This window comes from Saccostrea echinata, unplaced genomic scaffold (assembly GCF_033153115.1).
Source record: "Saccostrea echinata isolate AGI-Se365-2 ecotype Australia unplaced genomic scaffold, CSIRO_AGI_Sech_v1 ptg000009l, whole genome shotgun sequence".
In the NCBI taxonomy this organism is placed as follows: Eukaryota; Metazoa; Mollusca; class Bivalvia; order Ostreida; family Ostreidae; genus Saccostrea; species Saccostrea echinata.
In genome coordinates, this window is record NW_026889758.1 from 3,097,200 (window position 1) to 3,124,641 (window position 27,442).

Genomic DNA, 27,442 nt, shown 5'->3' on the forward strand with positions numbered 1-27,442 from the left:
GGCTCCATTCCTTTTAAGGAATGGAGAGGTACTCGGACATTACACTTTATACATAGTACACCAGGGTCCCATTTTACAGAGGAACTTGCGACTAAATTAAAATGTAATTTTGTGAATAACTTTTTCTTTTTTTTTTTTTTTTTTACATTTATTTTAAAATGATTTTAATAATCTTTTTAAAAAGAATCTAGAGCAATATTTTTATGCCAGCAATTTTAACAAAAACATTAATTTTGCAAAATTTTACGATCAACTAAAGTTTTTGGTCTTAATTGTAGGTCCTTTTGTAAAATCTGTAAGTTTCTGTACATGACCTTGACATTGTGAGGCACTGGCCAATATTCTGTACATGACCTTGACATTGTGAGCCACTGGCCATTAGGGTAATCTTTTTTCATTAATTTTCCCCCTTCTTTCCTCAGCTCTACAGTTTTGTTAGCAAAAATATGTTGCATGACTTTAAAATAAAACAAAACATAATAAATGTCCATTAGTATTTCTGTATTTTTTTTCATACATAGAGAAATCACACTTGATTCACAAGTCAAAATACAGTATATACAAAAATATAACTAAATGGTATACAAGAGAAAATACGGTAAATCTGACTGTGAAACAAAATAAAGAGAGCAGAGACAGGATAATGAAGTGTCCACTCCATGTTAGTTAATAAATTATTACAGCTTGTATATCCCCTGCTTTTTTAAATCTCTATTTCATGTGTGGTTTCATATCTGACTTACAGCTTTAAAAATTGAGAACTCTTAAAAAATTGATTGCTTTCTTGCAATGTCACTAATATTTGAATATTATATTATATTTTAACAAAAGTATGTTAGAAAGCTCTTTGACTATCATGAGACATAACACATAAACATGGAATCTGTCTTTACAGCAATACTTAACATATTTCAAGTGAAATTGTTTTTGCAGATTAACTCAAGACAGAACCAGTTTCATCTAATGAGTGTGAAAATAACATGTTCATATGTAATAGACAATGAAAAACAAGCATATAAAAATCTTAAACAGTACAAATTAATTAATAAAATTTAAATAATTTCAAAATTTCTACTGTTAAAATTTATTGGCAAAAGCTTATTAAGGAAATGCTTATGTACATATTCACCAACCTCTTAATAAACTGGGAATAGCCTACGTGATAAAATGCATGCTGTAAATTAATACTTCATGATATCTACATAAACATGGTAAATGACAAATTGATGAAGTCAGGAAATAGACAGACAAAACAAATACATTGTACATTTATAATAATACTACCCCACATTCAAATCACTTGATACCTCACATATAACATCACTTAACAACACCCAATCATTCAGAAGTATAAACACTGTTTTTAAAGAGAGCAGTTCGACATCACTATCTCCCATCCCTGACTGGTACTACAATAAACTCCATTCCATCACTGAATAACACAATCCTCATCTTCTTTAGGCTCCTCTGATGATGTGATCTCATTCTGAGGTTTAAGAGGCCGGGCAGGGGACTTTTTCAGACTAAGTGCCCTCTTGGCAGGTCCCAAACTTATGTCCTCAGGTTCCTCTATTTTTTTCTTCACCGGACTGTTTGTGATGGACTGCAGAGGGCGCTTTTCAACACCTGTGTGGGATGCAGAATAATTCTGTTAATTTAATACTGCTTAAACTTTTTAAAGTTAGAGCTGAAAAAAATATAAATGTGCCAATTTTTAGCAATAGAGATGTGCTTTTCAGTTTTGATCCCGATCCCAATAATGATCCAACAGATTTTAAAACAGTTTGTCCCATTGTGCAAATATGAATATCAATGCTTGGCCCATTTTCAAGTATTATATACAATTGAGCTTCCTTATTTTGAATGTCTATATCTCGAATTCCATGGATGAGTCAAAGTGAATTAAAAGTCCCAACCACTTTTTCTTGGATATCAGGTTTTTTTCTGGGTCTCATCAAGTCTGAGATAACAAAGTTTGACTGTATTTAAGAATTAAAGTTTACTGGAAAATGAACTTAGTTGGTCACACGATCAAATCCTATGAAGCCTTAAGTGTTTCATGTCCTATTGTCATCAAGCTGGGTCACACACAGTTGTGGAAATTGTTAAATCACCGTTAGACATTTGGTCTAAGTCAAAGGTTCTGTTGGACCAGACAATGTTTTGTCAGACCAGATTTGTACAGAAAGGAAAATCAATAAATACACCAAAATGCCTCATTTTTAAACATCATTTGATCTCACATCAATTTTATTTTCTAAGATAGAGGGCCTTTAATCAGAGACATAAATAATATGATTTATGTCTGTGCTTTAACAAAGTTGATGAAACACCAAAGCCACTCGTCCATCTTTTCTTTTTATTACCTTCACCTGCACACCCTGATCCGATCTTTTAAAATTTTGTATAAAGCCCAATTTTTTCAAAGTCATTTGGTCCAATGTTTTCTAGTAAGTTCTCGGTTCAGACAAATTTTTATCAGCCTTGCCAACAGGACCGACGGTTTTTGACAATTTTGATAATATAATGATTTCTTGACCCTTGAAAAAATTCAAACAGAAATGAACATTTTTGCTCTTCAGTAGGTTCATCCAAGAAAACATACTTGCACTTATCTTAAAAACCTGCAGCATAATTAAATTCTCATAATTCAATTTTGGCTTCTTAAATCTTTATTAAAATTTTTCCGAACTTTTCACAGATTTCCGACTTTTCCCTTGATTTCAAAATCACTCGGAACTCTGGAGTGTCATTTTTCATTTTTGCATCACTTCTGTAATTTATCCTTTGATTTCCAAATTTTGTGGCATTTTTCATGTTTGGTTTTAATGAAGAATAGTCAGATTATAGTGGAATGTATGGACAATTAAATAGCATGATGAAAAACAAAATATTTACTGAAACAAGAAAGGATGACACTTTTTGGTGACATGCAGTAGTTAAATGGTATTTTAGGCCTGATACCCAAGAGGGGTCCAATGAAAACAAACCGAAGTGACTTACATTCTCTTTGTTATAATACTGGGGGGTATGATTTTTTAATAAAACATTTATTCAATGTTATCTATTTATCTATCTATTTTTTTTTTTTTATTATTATTATTTTTGAAATTTCTATATGGACTACATTGTAAATGTGTGCTAGAAGAATAATTTATGAAAGAAGAAAAATATCCTTGGACCTGGGGAATGGGGGGGGGGGGGTTCCTGTCCACAAGGACCTGTAGCAAAATATACATACACTTTAATTATCTAGAAAAGCAACTCCATAAAACCTGCGTCTTCAACTGTAATCTCAGCTACGCTTTTACTATGAACATTTTTAACTTCACTCAGTCAAAGCCACAGTTGGGCGAGGGACATAAGACACCCCATAATCCCCTGCCCCCTTCCAAATTTTCATAACGGGATACAAAAAAAAAAAAATAAATTCTCCACAAATAAAGAGAAGAGTAAACATTAATTTAAGACCTTTGTCTGCATTCAATAAAAATTTAAGCAGAGTAACACACAAATGTAAATGTAAATGTGTATTTATAGATAAATGTATTGTACCTACCATTTAAACTCTTCTTTTTCTTTGGTACAATCTCATCCTGGGTTTCGGAGGACAACCGTTTCTCCCCAGTACGTGGTCTCTCTGAATCTGGCACAGTACTTCCAGGCAAATTTGATCCTTCCTTTGTGGAGGAGACACTTGATCCTCCCTGTGACTGGGGGACACTCCAGAGCCCCTTAGTCCTCACAGAGTCCGATGTAGCACTAACAGAGTTCACAGGTCTTACACTTGACACTGATGTTTTTATGCTCTCGGCATTAATAGCACTATTTACAGGCTTGGCAGTCACTGGCTGAAATGAACTAGAACTAGTTCCTATTGGCTTAGTCACAGGCTCAAATTTACTTCTGCCTACAAAAGCACTTTTCTCCCCGATCCTCTGAATCTTATCTTTGGAGAACAGAGACTTAGAAGTTTGTGAATTTTGGGGTGACCTCCCTTTGTTGGGAGATTTATGTGTTACTCCTTTACCTGGCACCTGTAGGAACCTGGCCTCTGGCTTGACAATAGTGACTCCTCCCACAGGAGGGGCAGAGTTTATCTGACCACTACTGACCCCTGAAGAGTCCACTTTAGAATGTCCAGCTGATCTTGGTGATCTTGACAATGATATTCCTTTTCTAGCTGTTGTAGGCTTCTGTGAAGATTCGGCCTTACCTACAAATAAAAGCCTTATGTAAATAGAAGCAACTTAAATCAGTGTGATTCATACACAGTCATTCTAAATTCAACAAACACCATGGTTAAGGTTAAACTTATTTTAGACTTAATACTCGATGGATGTTATTCACAGAATTCCAAGCATTGTTTCCACTTAGATAACACGATCTTTAATTTAGATTTACTATATTTTGTTTGAGCTGTTTCATTATTTTTTGGTTACAAACCTGCCTTTAGAGAGAAGCTGTTTGATTTTTCTACAGTTACTTCACAGATATTTTTGATCTTAAGTTGTAGCTTTTTTTTTTACCTATCTGACTTATTTTTTTCAATCACAGTCACATTTGCTGCCTATGCAAAAGTTTTTTTGGTCAAACAGGATATCAATCCCATGTACAGTCACAAAGGACATTCAGTCCCGTATACAGTCAGTCACACAGGACATTTGGTCCCGTGTACAGAAACACAAGACATTTGGTCCCATGTACAGAAACACAGGACATTTGGTCCCATGTACAGAAACACAGGACATTTGGTACCATGTACAGAAACACAGGACATTTGGTCCCGTGCACAGAAACACAAGACATTTGGTCCCGTGTACAGAAACACAAGACATTTGGTCCCATGTACAGAAACACAAGACATTTGGTCCCATGTACAGAAACACAGGACATTTGGTACCATGTACAGAAACACAGGACATTTGGTACCATGTACAGAAACACAGGACATTTGGTCCCATGTACAGAAACACAGGACATTTGGTACCATGTACAGAAACACAGGACATTTGGTACCATGTACAGAAACACAGGACATTTGGTCCCGTGCACAGAAACACAGGACATTTGGTCCCGTGTACAGAAACATAGGACATTTGGTCCCGTGTACAGTAACACAGGACATTCGGTCCCGTGTACTGTCAGTCACACAGGACATTTGGTCCCGTGTACAGAAACACAGGACATTTGGTCCCGTGTACAGAAACATAGGACATTTGGTCCCATGTACAGAAACACAGGACATTCGGTCCCGTGTACAGTCGTTCCTGCGCAGTGTACAAAATGACACATCTGACCTGAGGCACTATACATCTGTCAGGTTTGATGTCTTTCACATAGAATGCATTTGTATAACTTGTCTTACTTTCTACTCACCTTGACTAGTAGTAGAGATTTTCAAATGTGTATTCTGATTTAAACTCTTTTTTCAGCAATACCCTCCAGTAGCATTTATTAATACATATACTACATTCTGACTTATTATGTTTTACTGTAGAAAAAAGGCAGTTAGAATTAAGGCATTTCCTTTACGAACATCTGTATATAATCTAAAAATTCCAAGATCATTGATCAGAAGCATCCAAAAATTCAATCTCATTGACATTTGGGAATTTTTACTTTAATTTTGAGAGTCAATTTTCAATTGGCACAGAGTCCTTTAACCAGACCTGCATACAAGGGATACTAATCCCTGCATCTAAAGATTTTCCACCTTGCATTGCAGCTGTGTGATTTTTGATTTAAATGTACTTGACTTTTAAAGCTCCTCCACATTGTGTAGATGTGTTGTGTAGAGGTGCAATTTTTGACTTACTTGATTTTTGAAGATTTTCACCTTGTGTTCAATTGTGTTATTTTTGATTTATTGTACTTGACTTTTGAAGATTTTCCATCTCGTGTTCAGCTGTGCAATTTTTGGCTTACTTGACTCCTGAAATAGCTTTTCCACCTTGTGTTTATCTGTGTGATTTTTTCACTTACTTGACTTTTGAAGATTTTCCACCTTCTGATGTAGCTGTGCAATTTCTTTCTTCAATGTTGCGACTTCCTCCTAAATGCAAAACATTTCACTCATATAAACATATAACATACAGATTTGTTTACCACTGGATAACCTGACAATGTTTTGTGCAGCAGAACCCTTATTTTATTTATACTTCTATACAGTGCATTGGGCATACATTACCTCTTGTTCCACTTTTTTGCTGTCCAGGGTGTCTTTCAGTTTGTGGTTCTTATTCCTCTCTGCTGTCAGTTCTGTAGACAGCCGAGTACATTTATTCTCCCATTTTGATAAGAACTACAAAATATATATAATTTCACACAATGATCTTTAATAATAATGCTGTCTTTTTATCAACCCAAAAATGTATAAAGCATTAAATTTATCAAATACACATTTTATCTGCTGTAATAAAAACAGAAAATTCTTAATTTTATTCACTCCCCCCCCCCCCCCTTTTATTGATAAAAGGAAAATGGGCCACAATGCTAACCCAATCCATATCACTCCTTCATTTCTATGGAATTGTTTAATTGGAAACCATAGGCACTAAGTTGGTCTTAATTCATTGTAAATAGTGGGGAAAAAAAACTTTATAAAATTTATTTTTTGTGCTACTATAAGGGAAATAACTCCAGTTATGATCCACTCCTAAGCCATGGTGAACAAATCTCTACAAAATTAAGGATGTTTACATGTTATCATCATGAGAAAATCCTGATGTTTTAACTTTATAGAAAATTTTTGAAGAATTCGTCATAGATTGTTAATTTTATGTAAAACACTGAATCATTTTATAGGGACATTGCTTGAAATTCTGGAATTCGTTACCTCATTATTCCCTTATTTATTGACCAGTTATTAGTAACTTGGATCTATAGATCTATACCTCATCACACTGTACTTATTGATCAGTAACTCAGACCTATAGATACTTATTGACCAGTAACTCAGACCTGTAGATACTTGTTGACCAGTAACTCAGATGTATAGATACCTCATCACACTGTACTTATTGATCAGTAACTCAGACCTATAGATACTTATTGACCAGTAACTCAGACCTGTAGATACTTATTGACCAGTAACTCAGATGTATAGATACCTCATCACACTGTACTTATTGATCAGTAACTCAGACCTATAGATACTTATTGACCAGTAACTTAGACCTGTAGATACTTGTTGACCAGTAACTCAGATGTATAAATACCTCATAACACTGTACTTATTGATCAGTAACTTAGACCTATAGATACTCATTGACCAGTAACTTAGACCTGTAGATACTTATTGACCAGTAACTCAGATGTATAGATACCTCATCACACTGTACTTATTGATCAGTAACTCAGACCTATAGATACTTATTGACCAGTAACTTAGACCTGTAGATACTTATTGACCAGTAACTCAGATGTATAAATACCTCATCACACTGTACTTATTGATCAGTAACTCAGACCTATAGATACTCATTGACCAGTAACTTAGACCTGTAGATACTTATTGACCAGTAACTCAGATGTATAAATACCTCATCACACTGTACTTATTGATCAGTAACTCAGATGTATAAATACCTCATCACACTGTACTTATTGATCAGTAACTCAGACCTATAGATACTTATTGACCAGTAACTTAGACCTGTAGATACTTATTGACCAGTAACTCAGATGTATAAATACCTCATCACACTGTACTTATTGATCAGTAACTCAGATGTATAAATACCTCATCACACTGTACTTATTGATCAGTAACTCAGATGTATAAATACCTCATCACACTGTACTTATTGATCAGTAACTCAGACCTATAGATACTTATTGACCAGTAACTCAGACCTGTAGATACTTGTTGACCAGTAACTCAGATGTATAAATACCTCATCACACTGTACTTATTGATCAGTAACTCAGACCTATAGATACTTATTGACCAGTAACTTAGACCTGTAGATACTTATTGACCAGTAACTCAGATGTATAGATACCTCATCACACTGTACTTATTGATCAGTAACTCAGACCTATAGATACTTATTGACCAGTAACTCAGACCTGTAGATACTTATTGACCAGTAACTCAGATGTATAAATACCTTATCATACTTATTGACCAGTAGCTCAGATGTATAAATACCTCATCATACTTGTTGACCAGTAACTCAGATGTATAAATACCTCATCATACTTGTTGACCAGTAGTAACTCTGATGTATAGATAGATCTATAGATACTCATTGACAAGTAACTCAGAAATATGAATACCTCATCATACTTGTTGCTCTGCTCCTTTGACTTTCTAATCTCAGACTCTAATTCTACAATCTTTTCAGTAAGCTTGGTCTCTTTTCTCTCGCTGACCTCCATCTTGTTTCTATACTTTTCTACCATTTTTTCCAGCTTCTCATTTTCTGTTTTCAGTCTGGCTCCTTCCTCCTCAGCAGTTGAATTCTGGGATAACGAGTCTTTGAGTAAACTCAACTCTGCCTCGTACTGTTCTTGAAGCTTTCTGCTGTCTTCTCTATGTTTGTCTTGTAGCTACCAAGATAGAACCCAACAGCACATTGAAAATCACATGATAATTGAAGTTTACTACATACATGTAAATATACAAACTCCTGAATCAACAGAATGAAGATTATTGCTTTTGGACTTTTACTATATAAATATCTCACCTCTTGCATCTTGCTGTGATGACTTTCTTTTATTTCCAGCAGATACTTAGAATGCTGCTCTTCCATCTCCATCTGTTTGCTACTTTCTGTTTGTATTTGCCCTTTCAGTTTCACAATTTCTTCTTGGTACTCCATCTAGCCCCCCCAAAAAATGGATTTTAAATTTTAAAAAGAAAAACAACTTCCTGATTGTTTAATCTACATTAAGTTAAATACACACCCTTAGTTTTTCAATCTCTTCTCCTGCTCTTCTTTTTTCTTCGTTCTTTGCATCAGCAAACTAGAAAAAAAAACAAATGATACAGATTTTAGCAGCTACATATGTAAAAAAAAAAACAAAAACAAAAAAAAAATCCTGTGTAGCTGACTATAGGTTAACTGGTTATCTTTACCTCTAATTCCATGGAGGCAATCCTCTTTTCCAGTTCTGCTTTTTGGTCCTCGAGAATCAGGAACTCGGACAGAAGTTCTCCTTTCTCCTTCTCTTTGTTAGAATTCTGCTGCTGGAGGTCCTGGATTATCTTTTCTTTATCAGCAATCTGTCGCTCCATGTCCTTTGTTTCTGATTCCTTGGTTCCAAGGCATGTCTGCACATCTTCCAGTTTTTCTGTCTTTTCTCTCAGTATCTTCTGTAGATTGTCCAATTCCTCCTTGTAATTCTGGTTTCTGATCTCTGATGAAGCAAGCTGTTCCTTTTTCTGGGTTAACTCTATAGACAATTCCTCCACCTTGTTCTGGTGTTTCTGGATGTCTTTCTCATATCTACAATGTTCCTCCTCATATTCCTTAATTTTCTGATGTAACACGTCCAGATCTTCCTTGGCTGCTGTGTCCTTTTGAGACTGGCTGTATAATTTATCTGTTAATTCCATGATCTCAGCATCCATGGACAATATCTTATTGTTCAGATTCTCTTTTTCCTCTTTCCACAGTTGTTCTACTTTCTCTGATTTCTTCTGTTCATTAACTTCCATCTCCTGTATCGTATTCTTCATTTCTTTCACTAACTGAAGAGACTCATCCCTTTCAGTTGATATTTCTTTTAATTCAGACTCCAATATACTTTTTTCTGCTAAAAACACTTCATTTTCCTTTTCCAAACTTTCCATGGCATCTTGATAAGTTCCCATGTCAGATTTTAAGTCTTCCTTCTCTTTGGTTAATTTTTCACAAGTCTCTGATAATTTTGCAATTTCCTCCTCTTTCTCACTGAGCTTATTGCTGATTTCCACCATCTTGCCTCGGAGATTCAGCAACTCATTTTCCTTCTCCACAATCTGTCTCTTCTTTTCTTTGACAATAGACTGGTATTCTACGATGGTGGGTTCTAGTGAGGAGCTGATGACTTGTTTGATCTCCTTCACTTCCCCTCCACACTCCTCAGTGACAGACACAAGCCTCTGTTTCTGTTCCTGCACAGTAACTTCCTTTTCTTCGACTTCCATTTGTAACTTAATTATTCTTTGGTTCATTTCTATCATTTCTTTGCTAAGCTGTTCTTTCTCCTGTCTAACCATATCAAGATCTTGCAGAGCCTCTCCCTTCTCCACAATCATCAATTCTAATTCTGAGTAGGCTTGTTCTAATTCTTTTGACGTAGAATCAATCTTTTCTTTCAATTCTTTGTTTTCATTCTCAATTTTTTGTACTTCTTTACAGTCAACCATCTTTTCTTTGATGTCTGTCAGTTCACATGTCTTCAAATCTAACTCCTCCTGAAGCTGAGACAAAAGCTCTTTTGATTTTGACAACTCTTCTTCTACCTCACAAAGCCTGCACTCCATCATCTCAAATTTACCTTTCAGCTCCTCCTGGGTCTTTAAACTTATATCCAATTCTGTCTGTTGCTGAAGACATTTTTCTTGCAGGTCATCCAGGTCATTTTTTAACTTTGCTTCCTTCTCCTCTGCCTCGATCTGCAGTCTCTGGTTCTCAATCTGTAACTGTTGTATCTTACTGACACTTTCCTGGTTCTCTGCCTCTAACTTCTGTACAGTTTCATACAGACCTCTGGACTGTTCATTGGCATCATCAATCTGCTGCTGAGCATTCTGGGTAAAAGTTTGGGTACACTGTAGTTCTGATTGTGAAGCACTGATCTGAGACTCCAAGGAACTTCTTTCTTCCTCCAAACCAATGACATAATTCCTCAAATTATGCAATTCATCTTCAACAGAAATCTTTTCTGTGTTCACCTCAGAAATCCTACTTTTCATTTCAGCTACTTCTTTAGAGAGACTTTCTACTTGAGATGTTAATTCCTCTATTTCTTTAATTTTGGAGTTCATTTCTGCTTCATGACAATTATTAACTGCCTCAATATTTTGATCTTTTTCTTTGGTCAACAACAGTTGTTCCTCAGTCATTTCAATCTTCCGAGTAAGTTCTTCTTTCACTTTCTGTAACTCACAGTTCAGATGTTCATTCTCACCTTTGGCACTATTAAGTTGTAAGTGAAGGTCGTTGAGCTGTGATTCTAATGCAGTGGATTTCTCTTTTTCTTGGTTTTTAGTCTCCTCAATATCTTCTATATGCTTCTCTTTCATACACAGTCTTTCATTCATTTCTTCCAGCTCCTGTTTCACACATTCAAAATCTTCTGCATTTCTTTTTGCTGTCACTTCATTGTCAGCTAACTGATTTTTAATTAGTTCCATTTTCTCCTCTAGATCTCTGATGATCAGCTGTTTGTTTTCAATCTCGTTGTTAAGAGTAATGGTCATTTGTTCCATTTCTGTTCTCGTTGTTTCAGTTTCATACGTTAACTCACGCTGCCTTTCTTCAAGGTCTCTGTTCTGTTTCTGGAGAGCTTCTACAGAGTCTTGTAACACACTTTTTTCTTTCTGTAATTCCTCTATCTGTTGTTGCACACTCTCAATAGAACCCTGGCTTGACTCAATGACTAATTCAGATTCTTGCAGTCTACTTTGTAAATTAGTTTTTTCATTTGACAACATGTCAATATTTTGCTGAAGACCATGAATTTGGTCTTGAAGTGCGGTAATCTGTGTGAGGTTTTCAGACAGTGTATTGTTGAATTTTTCCTCTGATTCTTTTAACTGCAGAGTTTCAGACTGTAAATCTTCATTCTTCTTACAAACCTCTTCATAAGAGGCAGTGACAGTATTGACCCTGGCTTCCAATGCACCTTTACATGCTTTTTCTTCAGAAAGTTTCTCTTTCAGTGAATCTACCTCAGTAGATAGTTGATTAATATCACCCTGCATTTGTAAAGAGATGTTTTCCTTTTCTTTAATGATATCCTCTATTCTAGTTTCCAGTTCAGCTAAAACAGTATCCTTATCTACAACATCACAATTTTTGGCTTTAATTTGGATTTCAGCTTCTTGAATTTTCAACAGATTTTCTTCATTGGTCTCCAGGAGTTTCTTGTTCTCACTGTTTAATGCCTCTATCTGTTCACTGGCTCTTTGAAGACTGTTTTCTAATTCTACAAACTCGGAAGTTTTCTGACGAAGCTTACTTTCAGCATCAGCGAGTTTTTCTGTCAGTTCTATTTTCAGCACCTCTAAGTCCTCTACAGAGTTTCGTAAAGCTCTGATTTCCTCCTCGAGCTGACCTATCTGATCCCTGTTGTTAGCGTCCTGAGACAACAGCTCCTTCATCCTGTCCTCATTTCTAACCTTCTCCATTTCCACCTCAGACAGCCTCTCTTCCACCTGAAGTAATTTCTGTTGTAGTTCATCATTTTCTTCACTCAGCAAAGATCTCACGTTCTCTTCCTCTTCATAATCTTGCTGTAACTTTAAAATCTTATCACTCATTTCTGACACAATTAATTCCTTATCAGCTAAAACTCCCTCCAATTTCTCCAACTTGTCTGTTAATGACTGAATGAGATCATCTCCTTCTTTTTGGGATAATTCTTTTTCATTTTGAAGTTGTTCTTTTTCCACAGAGATTGATTGTGTCTGTAATACTAGTCCCTGTACCTGCTCTTCTAAATTTTCAATTTTCTTTACTTTTTCTGACATATTGCTCTCCAGCTTAGCTTTCTGCTCTACAAGTGCTCTGTTCTGCTCTTCTGTTGAACATATCTGGAATTCAAGCTCTTCAACATTTCTTTTCAATCCAGCACTGCTTGTGGTCAGTTCAGACAGTTCTTTTTCTAGGAATAAAACCTTTTCTTGGAGATTTTTCACTTGAGATTCACTTTGCCTGGTAATTTCCTCCACCTTTGAAGATAACAATGATGCCTGGCCCTCTGCTTCTGAATGTCTCTGCAGAATTTCCAGCTCTTTGGAGGAAGCCTCTTTGAGTTGTTCTTTTAGATGACAAATTTCCTGTTCTGAAGACTGCAGTTGCTGGTGGCTACGTTCAAGTCTATTACCAAATTCAGTCACCTGAACCTCTAAATCTGACTCTGCTGTCCTCAGCTGCTGTTGTTTTTCTTCAAGCTGACCTTGGAGTTCCAGAATCCTGGTTTCTAATGATTCAACAACTTTATCTTTTTCAAATATTTTATCAAGTTGTGCTCTGTTCTGGGAAGACTTACTTTCTTCAATTTCTTCAATCTGTTCTTTAAGCTCAGTGATTGATGACTCCTTAGTTTCAATAACAACAGATAGTTCTGAAATCAGGTTCCTCTTCTCCTCTAGTTGAGTTTGGAGTGACTGAATCTGAAGTTGGTTGGCTTCCATGTCTCCATGAAAATGCTCTATTTTTACATTCTTTTCCTCAATTTCAGCTGCCATTGTTTCAATTTTGCATCTCAGTTCAGAGGATTCCTTATCTAAAGTTTCCTCAGCCAGATTCTTTGACTGAAGAGTTTCCTTTAATTTTATTTCCATGAACTCACTTGCATCTTTCTGAGACTTCAGTAACCTCTCTTTCTCCTCATGAGATTCTTTCAACATGCACATCTCTCTCTGCAGTTCCTCTATCTGAGCAAGCAATGTCTGATTTTCACTACTTTTCTTCTCTAGGCCACTGTTTGTTGACTTTACTAGATTTTCCATATCCCCAAGTGAGGTTTTCAGTTTCTGTAGTTCCGCTACCTTTCGGTCGAGTATATCCTGTTTATACTGTAACTTCACATGCAGGTCCTGGGTTTCTTTACTTCTTTGTCTCTCCAGTACCTCTGATTCTTGAGTTATCTGTTGAACTTTCTCTGTGTACCTCTCTAGAGACAGGTTCTGTTGTTCCAACAATTCGATCTTTAGTTGATACTCTTGCTGTAAATCAGTTAACTCTTCAGCCAACTGAGCACATTTATTGTCCTTGCTGATGTTCAGTTCATCCACACTGCTCAACCTTTCTTGTAACTGAGCTACAGTCTCTTCCAGTGTGCTAATATGAGTTATCTGGTTGTTAATTTCTGCTTGTTTTTCTGTCAGACTCTGATCTTTGTCTATACACTGATCTTGAAGCAGGCCACATTTTGATTCCAATACTTTTATATTTTCTTTACTTTCTTTTAATTCTACCTGGTACTTTTCAAGAGAGTTTCCAAGATCATCAACATTTAACTGAGCTTTCTCCAGTAAAGTGATTTTTTCACATTCACTGTCTTTAGCAGACTTCAGTTTCAGTTTCAACTCCTCACATTCCTTTTGTAGCTGTTCAACGCTCTCTGTTTTCTTCCCTAGTGACAACCGCTCCATTTCTAACACAGATGACTGCTGCTCACAGTGAAGTTTGCTTTCATTCAGTTGTTTTTCCAAAGCCTCATTCACATTCATCAGTGAATCCAATTTTCCAGTGACCTCTTCTACTTCAGACTTCAGTGAGGTTATAGCCTTGTCTTTTTCTGCAGTCAGTGACTTCAAGCTCTCTACCGATTCTTCCATCATGGACACTTTTTGTTCAAGTGTCTCTATACATTCATCTTTGTCCTCCATATCCATCTGCAACATTTCATTCTTAGCCTCCATTTTCTGCAGGTCCTCCTTCATTTGTTTTACTTCCTCAAATAGAGCTTCCTTCTGAGACGAAGTGCTCTCGATTAATTCCTGTCCTTTTGCTTTTTCTGAACTCAACTCTTCTAATTGAACTTTCAGTTCTGAATTCTCAGCAGTGAGTTTCTCCATGTCACAGGAAAATTTATTCTGTGATTCTCTTATTTCTCTTTGCAGACAATCTATATGTGTTTCCTTTTCTTTAATCAGTTCCTCTGCCTGGCTGCTCCTTGTTCTTAAATCCTTTAATTCAGCTTCTGCATCATTAACCTTCTCCACCTCTTTATCCAAACTGCCGTGTAGCTCATTTAATGTCTGTTGGTTCTCACTTAGTTTTGTTTCTAATGATGAAATTTGACTGTCCTTGACCTCACAGGCCTGCTCTAATTTGAGGTACTGTTCCTTCAGAGAATTTATTTCACTTTCTTGCTGTAATAAAGACTGTGCTCTTTTTTCAATCTCAAGACAAGTCTCTTCATTTACAGATTTTAATTCTTCCCTCAGCTTTCCAATCTCACTATCTTTCAGTGACATGGCTTCGTTTGCTTGTTGAAGACTTCTGGACAATTCCTCTAATTTTGTGGCTTTCTCTGTTGTCTCCTGTGTATTCTTCTCCAGCTGTGAACACAATGTTGTCTGCTCCTCTTGGAGAGTTTTGATGGAAGTTTGCAGTTTCTCCCTCTCTTTTTCTAGTGCCTCTACAGAATATTTTAAATGTTCTTTGTCCTCCATCACTTCTTTATTGGTTTTCTCCAAGTCCTGTACCTTTGTGGCCAGATTTTGCTGCTCATTAGCAGCAGTCTGTTTTATTTGTTCCAATTCTCTCAAGGTTGATGAGAGTTCACAAGATTTTAAATTCACAACTTCATCTTCTTGTTCAAGTTTATGCTGAAGGTCTCTTGAAAGTGCTTCGCTCTGAGCCAGATTCTCACTTATATTCTCATTTGCGGTTTGAAGAGTTTTAATTTCTGATTGCTTGTCCACTAGATCTTTCCTCACTGTCTGCAATTCCAAACTCTTCTCTTTGAGGACTTGTTCTAATTTGTCATGGTTTTCAATCAGGGATGCCTGCTTCACAGAGAGAGTTTCATTTTCTTCAGAGAGTTTTTGAAGTTCTTTCGACAAGTCATTTTTCACTGTTTCAAGTTCAGATTGCAGGGACTGTATTTCACTTTTCCTGTTTTCAACAATTGACTCTAGTTGCTGAATTTGTTTCTCTTGTTTCTGAATTTCTTCATTCTTGACTCTCTCCACATCCTTTAATCCTTCAGATAATTTTACAATATTTTCTTTCTCAATTACTAGGGCTTCAATTTCACTCTCCAATTTACAGATTTCCTGTGATTTGACTTGTAATGCTTGTAAATGTTTTTCCTTGTCTTCTTTCATCTTCTTAATTTGTTCATTCATGTAGGAGACTTGAGTTTGCTTGTTTGTGAGGTCTGTGATGAGTTTGTGGTTCTCTGTCTCCAATCTTGTACGAGTTTCCTCCAGCTCTCTTGATCTACTTGTCAAGGCATCATTAGCCTGGCTTAACTGACTTTGTATGGTGGATTTCTCAGCTGTTAGATCCTCATTCTCCTTTCTCATTTCATCACATCTCAAACTCAGATTCTTTATCTCATTATTCTTTTCTTTCAGTTCCTTTTCCAATTCTGTGATGTCTGCACTCTTCTTATTAACAGCATCCTGTAGTTTGTCTCTCTCCTCAGATAAATCTGCCATCTGTAACTTCATGTTCTCAAGATCTGTTGTTAATTTTGCATGTTCTCTGCCTGAATTTTCCTGCAGTTCAGACAAATTGTTTGAGACTTCTCTCAATTCCTTTTCCTTATCATGGAGAGCATCAGACACTTGCTGTAATTTTGATTGTAAATCCACACATTCAGCATCTTTTTCTTTTTGCTCTGACTGCAAAGTCTCCAGATCGGCTTGTGCTTTCTGGACATTCTGCTCTGCCTCCTCAAATCCCAACCTTAAGTTTCTCAACTCTTCATTTTTAGAATTCTCTATGTCAGTCAGTTTTTCTTTGACTTCTGTTAATTCTGCAACTTTACTCTCCGCTTCCTCCAACCTCTTCTGGGAATCCTGGGTAACAGAGTCACACTGCATCTGAACTGATAGGATCTGCATCTCCAGGGCCGTGATTTCCTTGTTCTTTGTCTCTGTGGCATAATGAGCTTGAGCTAACTGGGTGTGAAGCTCACTTATCTCACCCTGTAAGCTGGACTCTTTCTCAGACATCTGAGCCTGCAGAGTGTCAAAGTTAGCCTGCTGTTCTGACATACTTTTGTCCTTGGCTTCTATCTCCTTCTTTATTTCCTGCAGTTGATTCAGTGTACAGAGGTGACTAGAGTGTAGCTGGTCGTGTTTAGTCTGTAGACAGTGATAATCCTCCTGGTGTTTTTTCAGCTTTGACTGTAACTCGTCAAGCTCTCCTTGCTGCTGTTCACGGACAAAGTTGAGTTGGTTTATTTCCTTTTCTTTTCTTTCCAGAATAGCCTTGCTGTCTGATATCTGCTTCTGTAAACCTCGGAGTTCGCTCTGTTGGTCCTTTACTTCTTTGTCTTTGTTAAAGAGATTATCATTGTATTTCTTAGCCTCAATTTCATGTTCGTGTAAAGTAGCCCTGAGTTTTTCCTCTGTTGCACTCCAGCTCCTTTGTGCATCTGTAAAAGAAACAAAACACTTTTAAATTCCTTCCTAAAATAATACTATAATTCACAAATGCATATGCCAGGAATCAACATTAACAATTGGCCGATTATCCAGGGCAAGTAAATTCTAAGCTTGGGCAAGTGAAACCTTTAGTGTTCTTGTCCAATACGGCCAGTGACTATTTCTGATAGAAAGGTATATCTTAATCTTTACATAACTTTACATTTCTTCTAAACATTTACATAAAATATTGAGCTTCTTTTTTCCTTTTAAATTTCTGGCAATCAAGTTTTACATTTGCACAAGTCAATGTTAATATATGCAATATATATAGAAAGGTGTGAAAATTACACTGGGTAACAGGAAATCACTTCACGCCTGAATGCACACTGATGGTCAGTTTTGGCGATAATTAGGATTGATTGACAGCTGCATTCATGCATTGTTTATGTTCAAACAGGCATGATTTACATTTTATGAACAGGTTATCTGCAGTTTCTGGGGTTTTTTCCTGATATACATGTACATTAAATCACATAAAAGAATTAAATGATCACAGTTTATCTGAATAAATAATAAATTTAAAAAATAATTAATAAATACATACACTTATGTCAGTTTGGCATCGTACTAAAAATTCTTCTAGCCATAGATACATGTACATGAATAATTCACTTCTTTATATAAACAACTTGGTTAATAATTGGGATTTTGAACTTTATCTACCTTTAGAAGCATATAAATGCAAGTTTTTACCATTGTAAATAAATGATATTCAAATAATTTTTTGGAAGATGTAGATTAATACGTTATTTTTTAAAATATTGGAAATATGTGTAACAATATTGCTGAAAAACTCCTGACTAATTTAATTGTTTCTATTGACTGTTTAAGCTTGTACTTTATTAGTCTGACTGGAATGGGTACCTAAGTTAGTTTCAAGCCTTGTGTAATGAATTCATTCATTTACATGTATGAAGGTCCACCAGAGTTAAAAAGTTAGTGTCGAACCCTGTTAAAAGTAGGTCACAAAACTCGCGAATATTTCTCGCATGCAAATAAAAGTTGGTTTACAGTACTTACCACTCATTTGTTTGTTTTTCTCTGCCAGGTTGTCTTTGGTGATTTTCAGCTCAGATTTTACATTGTATAACTCTGATTCTTTCTCCTCCAGTTTTTTCTGGTCATTAACTTCTTTTTTCTTTAAGGCACTATTGAAAATGTTTTCAAAAAATTAACATTTTAAAATGAATATGCTTTTGTTACTGCAATGCTGAAAATTAAACATTCTGAGACCACAAAAAGCCACTATTAACTCATCAAATCCTTTCTCGAGTTTTACCTGACTATTTCCTGGGTTTGTCGGACTTCCTGTGTAACTGAGTCCACCTGTTGCTGTAGTCTGGTTTTCTCTGCTGTAAGTTGGTCCACTTTATGGGAGCTGTCCTGCTGATTGTTCTTAATCTTCTCAAGCTCCAGCTCAAGCTTAGAGGCCTACAATAAGTAGTATCTCCAAGGTTAGCAGGAATATATGTATATTTAAAACATTTAATCTGATAAAATGTTGTAGTTCTTCCCCAGAACTTACTTTTTGGGTCTGTGTGTCGAGCTGTGCTTTGGTGTGAGACAGCTGTCCATCTAAACACGAGATGCGGTTGTCTTTTGTCTGACTCTCTTGTGAAATTTTCTGACGTGTTTTTTCTAGCTCTTCACATGACTCCGAGAGCTGCTGAATCTCTCGCTTCAGTGAAGAAGCAGCATTTCTCTCCTCCTCCACTTTTCTCTTCTGTATTTCTAATGCCTACAATTATTTTTGTCAGGATTAAAATAAAAACTACATTACTGATTATGTCTGCACATTTGTAGAACAATTCAATAATTCCTAAAACAATCTTAATTTTTGATATCATCTTTAATACCAGCATTTGCTTTATGAGACTTTGAATTTTAAAGAAAAGAAATGTTTTATTAGTGGAGGTTCCTCTGTGGTGGGGATTCTACCTGCTCCAGACTGTCAATCTGGAACTGTTTCTGGTCTCTCTCCTTCTTCATTTTCTCCACCTGTCCCTCCAACTGTTGTAAAAACTTCTGTCCCTGGGGAGGTACGTTAGTTTTCCAGTCACAATCTGATATGCCTGTGGTATTGCCTGGTCAAAGAGTACAATGTTGTTAATGAAAAAGAAACATATAACATGTAAGTGTAAGTTAACCATCCAATTTCAAAATCTTATTACCAATTCAAAGACATTCATGTAAATGTCATAGTTTTTCAAAGCAATTCAAAGTTATGAAGTTTTTGACATTGAAGTCCATTTCATAGATTATGTCCCTTTAAAGTGTTGGGTTTAACAATTTTAGAGATAGTTTTGACCTCAGGAAGCAGTGATAAACTTATATCTGTGCCCCACCCATTCATCAAATAGTGATGTACATGTATCTATTTCATTTGCCTCATAAATTTCACAGGATTTGGTCGGTGCATGCTTTCTCTGATTGAAAGGTTAGGCTTTTGTCATCTCATTTCTCAACCATTCCCAAAGTCCAACCTATTGGTTAAACTGTTCTTTTTTGTTAAAACAGCTGATACCTGGTAGACAAGAGACTTGTTGATGTCGGCCTCCATTCTGTGATTTCGATGTCCCAAAGATGTCATGGTCATTCCTAGGTTTGCTCTGTGTCTGAGAAGTTCCAAATATATCATTATCCCTGTGGTGTCCGTTTTGAGGTTTATTGTAGGAGTTCTGGCTTTGTGGGACTCCTAGGGCTGCAGACTGACTTTTCTGTTGGTGTAGATTTAAGTTGTCAATTTTTAGCTGAGATTCAGTATTCTGTGAATGGCTTTTTCTCAGTTCTTCCTTTAATTTTTCAATCTGTGCTTCTGCCTATTACAGAAAAAAATTAACTTTACATGGCTATGATATAATTTAAAGTTTTTTTATGCCCCCAGATCGAAAGATCCTGGGGGTATATTGTTTTTTTCCTGTCTGTCTGTTGTCAGCTTTAACCTAGCCCATAACTATTGACAATATGACAAGACCTTTCCTTTGGTACCACCATATATGACCTTTTGACCTTGACCTTGGAGTTTGACCCAGTTTTGCAAATTTTACCAAACTTTAACCTTGGCCATAACATTTGAACAGTTGGTGCTAGGACTTTCATACTTCACATGTGTAATCCTTGTGACAAGACCTTCCTTTGAATACCAACAACTTCGACCCTTTGACCTTGACCTTAGAGTTTGACCTACTTTTGGAAAACTTTAACCTTTTCAATAACTTTTGAACAGTTGGTGCTAGGGCTTTCATATATCACATGTATAATCCTTGTGAGAAGACCTTCCTTTGGATACCAACAGATTTGACATTTTGACCTTGACCTTGGAGTTTGCCCTACTTTTGGAAAACTTTAACCTTGGCCATAACTTTTGAACGATTGGTGCTTCAGCTTTCATATTTCACCTGTGTATTTCTTGGGAGAAGGCCTTTCCTTTGCCACCATTAGTTTTGACCATTTGACCTTGACCTTGATGTTTGACATACTTTTGAAAAAAAATTTAACCTTTTCCATATCTATTCAATGGTTGCTTCTAGGCCTTTCATATTTCACAGGTTTATTTCTCGAGACAAGACCTTACTTTGGGTATCAACATATTTGATTTGCATTTGAGAAAGTTTAATCTTTGCTATAAGTTGCCATACAGGGGCATCAGTGTTTCACAAACACATCTTGTTTTGTTTTTTGTTTTTTTTACCATTATTGACCTACTAATTGAGGAATTAGAGATATTATCAAGCACAACAAAGATCAGAAAACACTTGTTCTATATGTATATGACTTAACAAAACACACCACTCTACTCTGTAGAGGGAATTATTTATTGACAAAGTGAAATATTTCACCTGTTTTGCCATTGTATCATACTCCAGTTTCATGTTTTCAATCTTTGTCAGATCTTGTTCATGGAGGTCCTTCCACTTCTTGATTTCCAGTTGTAGTAGGTTATCACTGGCTATAAAACACAAACCAAATGATACATGTATATTATACACATGTTCATTTAACAATGCTTGTGGTCAATACAAGATAAAGTGACAATGTAAAGTTTTAAGACTATAATACACCACTCAACATGTTCATTAGGAGAAAATCATAATATCTATGTGAAAAATCTCAGGTCATTATTTATGACCTTTCAGTGTTTCAATACAAAGAGTTGGACTGCCATAAATTGCTTACCACAATACATTGATTGCAATACTTAATATATTACATGTACAATTATTCAAACTTTTTTAAAAAGGTATTCATATCTTTATCTAGTACATTAAAGAAAATTACCAATTATTTAAAACTTTACACCTTTAACTCAGCAATCATGATTCAGTCATATTATGCTGGACTCTGCGTAATGAAATATGTATTGCATAGCTTCATAAAAAAAATAGGTGAATGTATTAGAACATGGTCCCAGCTTAATTAAATATACTTGTTGATTAGTAAATGACGACAACTTAAAGTGGTAGATGTAATACCACTCTCTTACCTGTACCACCGCTGTGGTAGGTACTAAAGTAACAAACTTAAGTAACGTTAGTTTTTACCAGTAGAGGTTGCTGATCCTGTGTTCGGCATCTTGTCACAGTTATCCCCGAGCCTCTTAAGGTCCATCTCCAGAGCGCGGATCTTCTCCTGCTGATGGTCAAGCTGACCTTTTTGTTGTTTACTGTATTCCTGCAACTTCCCATGGTCACCAGAGATTTTCTCCATCTTCTTAACAAGCTCATCATTTTCTCGTTGTAGCCGTTCTAATTCAGATTGGAGCTGATTTACCTGAGAATATGGAATTATTGGTCTCATCCTGTTTTATTTAAAGTAAATTTAATAACCAGAGATAAAGTAATTTCTGTTGAAAACTTTGGTCTAGATTGTTAGCCATGACACCCGATTTGACAGTACTGAAAATGTGGACATTATTAGTTATCCAGGTTCAATCAATGGTGCATGGGAATTTACCCCAGGTTTTATTCCATACACCCTGAGGCCAAAGGTTGAAGGGTGTATGGAATACAACCTGGGGTAAATCACCAAACCATATACTCTTGATTGGACCTGGATAACCTATTTATTTCCTATGTATCCAAATAAATTTGTTGTAAAACAAAGTCCAATCAATGAGGTTTCAAACTATCAATAAGATTTACTACATGCTACAATACATTGTGACATCATGTTATTTGCCCCTGGCTCAAGCCAGGTGTACGGAAATGTTCATCCAACTTGCAAACCAATCAAATCTCGTATTACAAGCTAGATAGGAAATAAATGTATTTATTGGTTAGGGTAATCTACATTTACTCAAAGTACAAAAAATTCTCCCATTAGAGACATGGAAAACTGCCAGTCATGCTGGCAAGACCAACTGAAAATGCTTGTGATTGGTAAAGACAGCATCGCTGTCAGTCCATATGACTGGCGCGTTTTATGCCCCTGTAATCGAAGGGTCTTCCAACTACCGTAACTTTGTCATATCTATATTATTCAACACATATCGACATTTGAGATACCGAAGTTCAACTGTATATATTAAAATATTCCCTCAATGTCACATGGAGTTTTAACCTTTCTCCTCCCAAAGTAAATAAATGTTCTTACTTTGGCAGTCTCTGTGTCTAGTTGTGCTTTGGTGTGTGAGAGTTTGCCATCCAGACAAGAAATCTGATTCTCTTTAGATTGTAGCTCCTGGGCGAGTTTCTGTCGCTTGTTTTCTATATCTTGACACGACTCAGATAAAGTCTGGTTTTCCCTTTTCAACGATGACTGATTGTTCTTTTCTTCTTCCACTTTTCTCTTTTGTACTTGTAATGCCTGAAATGTTCATATTTCATGAGTGGCAAACTGATTTATATGCACATCAGCATTTAATCTTAAATTAAGCTATAAAAAAATTAAAAATCAACAGTAATTTTCTGGGATGGGTGGTTTGAGCAACCTAAACATTAATGTATTAAATTACAGGGCTGGGACAATATACATGTATCAAAATATTGATTCTGTATGAGGACGATAGGGGTATTGATACGTTTGTAGTAATATTGATACGAAAACAAAATGTTATTCAGACTTAATTTTTCTTTGTTTTACTTTACACTTGGGTTTAAAATATAAAATATATATCATGCTCCAAGTTGTCACTGAAGTGGTCATTTTTGCCACCAGAAAAAATGATTTTGCGACTTGAAATTAATGCAACTCAAATTTTAGCTACTGAGAAAATTTGGGCCAGGGTTAGTTCAGTTTTATGTTCAGGATTGAGAGTTTCTTTTCAGGAGAGTCTCTATCAAGATTTCATATTTTTTTACAACATGGCAGAGGCTAGTGAAGTTGAGTTGTAGCATTATAAACAACAGCATTATGACATCTAGACATGTCTTAAACTTATTCATGTTATTTCAACCAGACTCTCTTTGTAAAGCAATTAGTCAATTGCTTGCATACCATGGCAAAATTAAACAAACAATAGTTTGGGTACTAGACTCATTCATGTTCTTTGAACCAGACACAGTTTGTAAAGGGGTTCAAAATTCCTTAAGGCCTGACATCTGGGATTTGGTAAATTTCATTTCGGACTCTGCATTTAGAATAGGGATTGCTCCAAGTCCAAGGACTTGACATAGGTTGAGAAGTCTCAGATGGTGTGAATATCTCTTACTGTTATTAACTCATTAAAGTATAATTTTGAGAATTTTTTATCCCAATAGTTCTCAAAATTACAAATGTTTTTTTTTAATTTTCAATCTGTTACAATATGACCCACATTTATATAATAAGTAATACCACTTTTATTCATAATATATGATTTACAATGCATATACACTCACTATGAATAAATTATTCTTATTTGTGAAGGTATGTTAATTCAATACAAGGCCAACAATAAAAAATGATTGTTTGATGTACTCTGACTGATCCATCAAAATCACCCCTACCCAATCATTTTTTTCAGTTCTTTAAATTTTATTTTTATTTTATTATTATTTTTTTTTTTGTTGTTTCCAGGGAAAAACAGATTGTCCGTATCATTTTTAAAGTTAAGTTTTATCATTTCTCAAAGATGCTTTTTACATTGAAAGTTTTTAGAGCAATAAATATTAAATCTGTCTAACTGTCCCATGTATATCTTGTACTGAAAACATCAAAAAAGTACATTAAACAAAAATTTCTTGATAAGGATGACCCAAAATGAAAAATTTATACATATTTTGAAAATTTCATAACCAGTTAAAAAGTATCATGGCATAAATGCTGTGAAATGTATCATTATAGAAGAAAGTGCTTTGTCCCAGCCCTAATAAAAAAATTTAACAAGAAGTCTGTGAGCCAATGCTCACTAGTAATACCCCCGTTTTGATGTGAATTTACACTCTGATGTGAATGTACACAAGTTCAGTTACGGACAGACACAGGGATGAACAAGAAGTTGACATCAGATTCGTACAAAAATGAATCTTACAATATGGCATGCCTAAACAAAAAGTGTGCAAAAATTTCAAGCATCTGCAATCAGTAGTCACTAAGAAAACTGCGAGGAAAATTTGTTATGTATGGTAGGGACAGACGCATGGATAAACAGGAAGTTGACATCAGATTTGTACAAAAATGAATCCTACAATATGGCATGCCTAAACAAAGAGTGTGCTAATATTTCAAGCATCTGCAATCAGTAGTCGCTGAGAAAACTGCGAGGAAAATTTGTTATGTATGGTAGGGACAGACGCATGGATAAACAGGAAGTTGACATCAGATTCGTACAAAAATGAATCCTACAATATGGCATGCCTAAACAAAGAGTGTGCTAATATTTCAAGCATCTGCAATCAGTTGTTGCTGAGAAAACTGCGACAAAAATTTGTTAGTAATGGTACAGACAGATGCATGGATAAACAGGAAGTTGACATCGGAATTGTACAAAAATGAATCCCACCATATGGCATGCCTAAAGAAAGAGTGTGCTAAAATTTCAAGCATCTGCAATGAGTAGTTGCTGAGAAAACTGTGACGAAAAATTTGTTATGGACAGACGGACGGACGGACAGACAGACACACAAGGGTTAAACATTATACCCCCCTCTCCTTCGGAGCGGGGATATAATTAGCATGTATACAATAACACCTTTGTTCACTTTTAACATGTTTAAGCTATATAAAGAATGTTTAAAGAACCTGTTCTAAGCTCTCAAACTGGAACTGCTTCTGTTCTCGTTCCTTCTTCAGCTTCTCTAGCTGAGCCTCAATCTGAGATATCTTCTGAAGAGCTCGAGAGGGAAGCCCATCCTTCCATTCATCTGTTAGCCAACTCATCTTGTGGCTGTCAACATTTTTAAAATACAAATAATAAGTGTGCAAAAAATCCTTAACTGTCCATATCCTGGAATTAACTGGTGCTAGACCTTACAACAACAAAAAGTGGGAGGGAGGGAGGAAACATTATCTTTCTATACTCAGAAAAGGAGGGAGGTATGCATTCTACGGGCCTAATAAGGTATCAAACATAAATTCAGAGTGTTTTCCCTTTAGAGATCAGTTGTACCAAGCTATGGGTTGAGGTTTATGAACAAAATCTTTGTGGACCTTAGAAGTTTTTTTTTTATTTCTATGCAGCATTTTTATCAATTGATTGAAGTGGTTAATTTGGCCTGTAGCCGGTTCTTAGGGAAAACACTGTATTGATATGTGAATAAAGACCCAGACACCCATGATCTGTTTCACTCCCTAAAACTAATTGTAAATAGCATGTTTCAACTACAAAAGAACTTGACTTCTATTCTAACAAGGTGCAAATGCCAATAATCAAAAATTTGTGCAGACATCAATGATTCATAAACGACATCAAACAGATAACATAATTAAATTCAAATACTTAAAGTCAAACTAAAGTTAGATCCAAAGTGCATAACTTAAAGGTGAAGTTAAACAAAAGATGAGCATCTTTAAAACATAGTAAATTGTTTGCATGTATGCCCAGATATACTAAACATGCTAAACCAATCTTCTTTTTGAGGTAATATATTCAATTCAATACTAACACATCATTAAAGTTCATTCATCATTACAAAATGTACGTATTCTATAATTGATATCATACCGAACGTACTTATCTTGTCGTGTTTACCTTTTTATTACGCGGCTTTCATTTAAAAAAATCCCACACACTCACTGCGCATGCTCTGATCAGGTTAATTCGGCATAAGGTTAATTCGGCCCATAAGAATTTCGGTTTCACACTGACATTTAGTAAACTTCACTATTTAATTTAATATATATTAAATTTGACTATTAGTCAAAGTAAAAAAAATAAATGCTCATTTTCGAGTATCTCTGTTCAGATTTTACCATTTTTCGAACATATGTCATTTAAAATGAAATATTTAATATGCATCACATTTTGGAATGTTCAGGAAACTATTTAACAGCTGTTTAACATGTGCTAAACAGCTGCTAAAAGACATAAACATACATGGATGCATGTCTATATATGTATATTTAAACTTGATTTCATTTGAATAAGTCAAGATATATACACACTCTTGAAAATCAACTTTTGGTCTGTTATCACAAAACGAAGCTCTAAGCAAAACACCAAAACTTAAAGCAAGATTTAGGTTGACTGATGGGAGATAATTTTTACAAAAAGTCAGAAAATAATGTGTTCACTGTTTATTGAGATTTTATCAACAGATTTAACTTTAACTTCAATTTTGAAATAAAAAATTAATAAATAAATTCCCTCCCTTCCTCCAGGGTCTGAAACCCACCAGGCGGCAATATTCCAAACAATTTTTTTTAAGGATGGCCTTATAACATAAGTTGATAAACTACATATTCACAATATAAATGTACAGACACATAAACATAAACCGATACTACCAGTATTGATCAGTACTTTAGAAATGACGCATTTTTTTTTTAAATTAGACAATGAGGTACATCATCAACTGAATAAATTGAATAAAAAAATAAATTTAAGATTTTCACACAATTTTTTTTTCAGTTTAGCAAAGTACAAGTAGTGCAAAGTAGTGCCAGGAAATGTCGCGAATGCAGTCTGCTTTAGCGTGCATGTTTGTTAATTGTGTGTGTTTAAAGATGAAAATGATACTTCTTATGTACTCC

General features: G+C 35.5%; 1 protein-coding gene across 1 annotated transcript; it reads right to left on the reverse strand.

The window, feature by feature from the left end:
* Window positions 1-408: 408 nt before the first annotated feature.
* LOC133181614 (centromere protein F-like) lies at window positions 409-25,633 on the reverse strand. Its single transcript, XM_061316160.1, has 17 exons — window positions 25,493-25,633; window positions 22,925-23,137; window positions 21,874-22,102; window positions 21,172-21,281; window positions 19,857-20,151; window positions 19,271-19,416; window positions 18,858-19,070; window positions 18,612-18,763; window positions 18,353-18,480; window positions 9,086-17,280; window positions 8,914-8,973; window positions 8,694-8,828; window positions 8,284-8,556; window positions 6,191-6,304; window positions 5,986-6,055; window positions 3,560-4,216; window positions 409-1,626 (listed from the first exon to the last, which is right to left on the reverse strand). Exons 1-17 carry the CDS (start codon window positions 25,628-25,630, stop codon window positions 1,430-1,432), a joined length of 11,325 nt encoding a protein of 3,774 aa, XP_061172144.1. The 5' UTR covers window positions 25,631-25,633; the 3' UTR covers window positions 409-1,429.
* Between the last annotated feature and the right edge of the window lie 1,809 nt (window positions 25,634-27,442).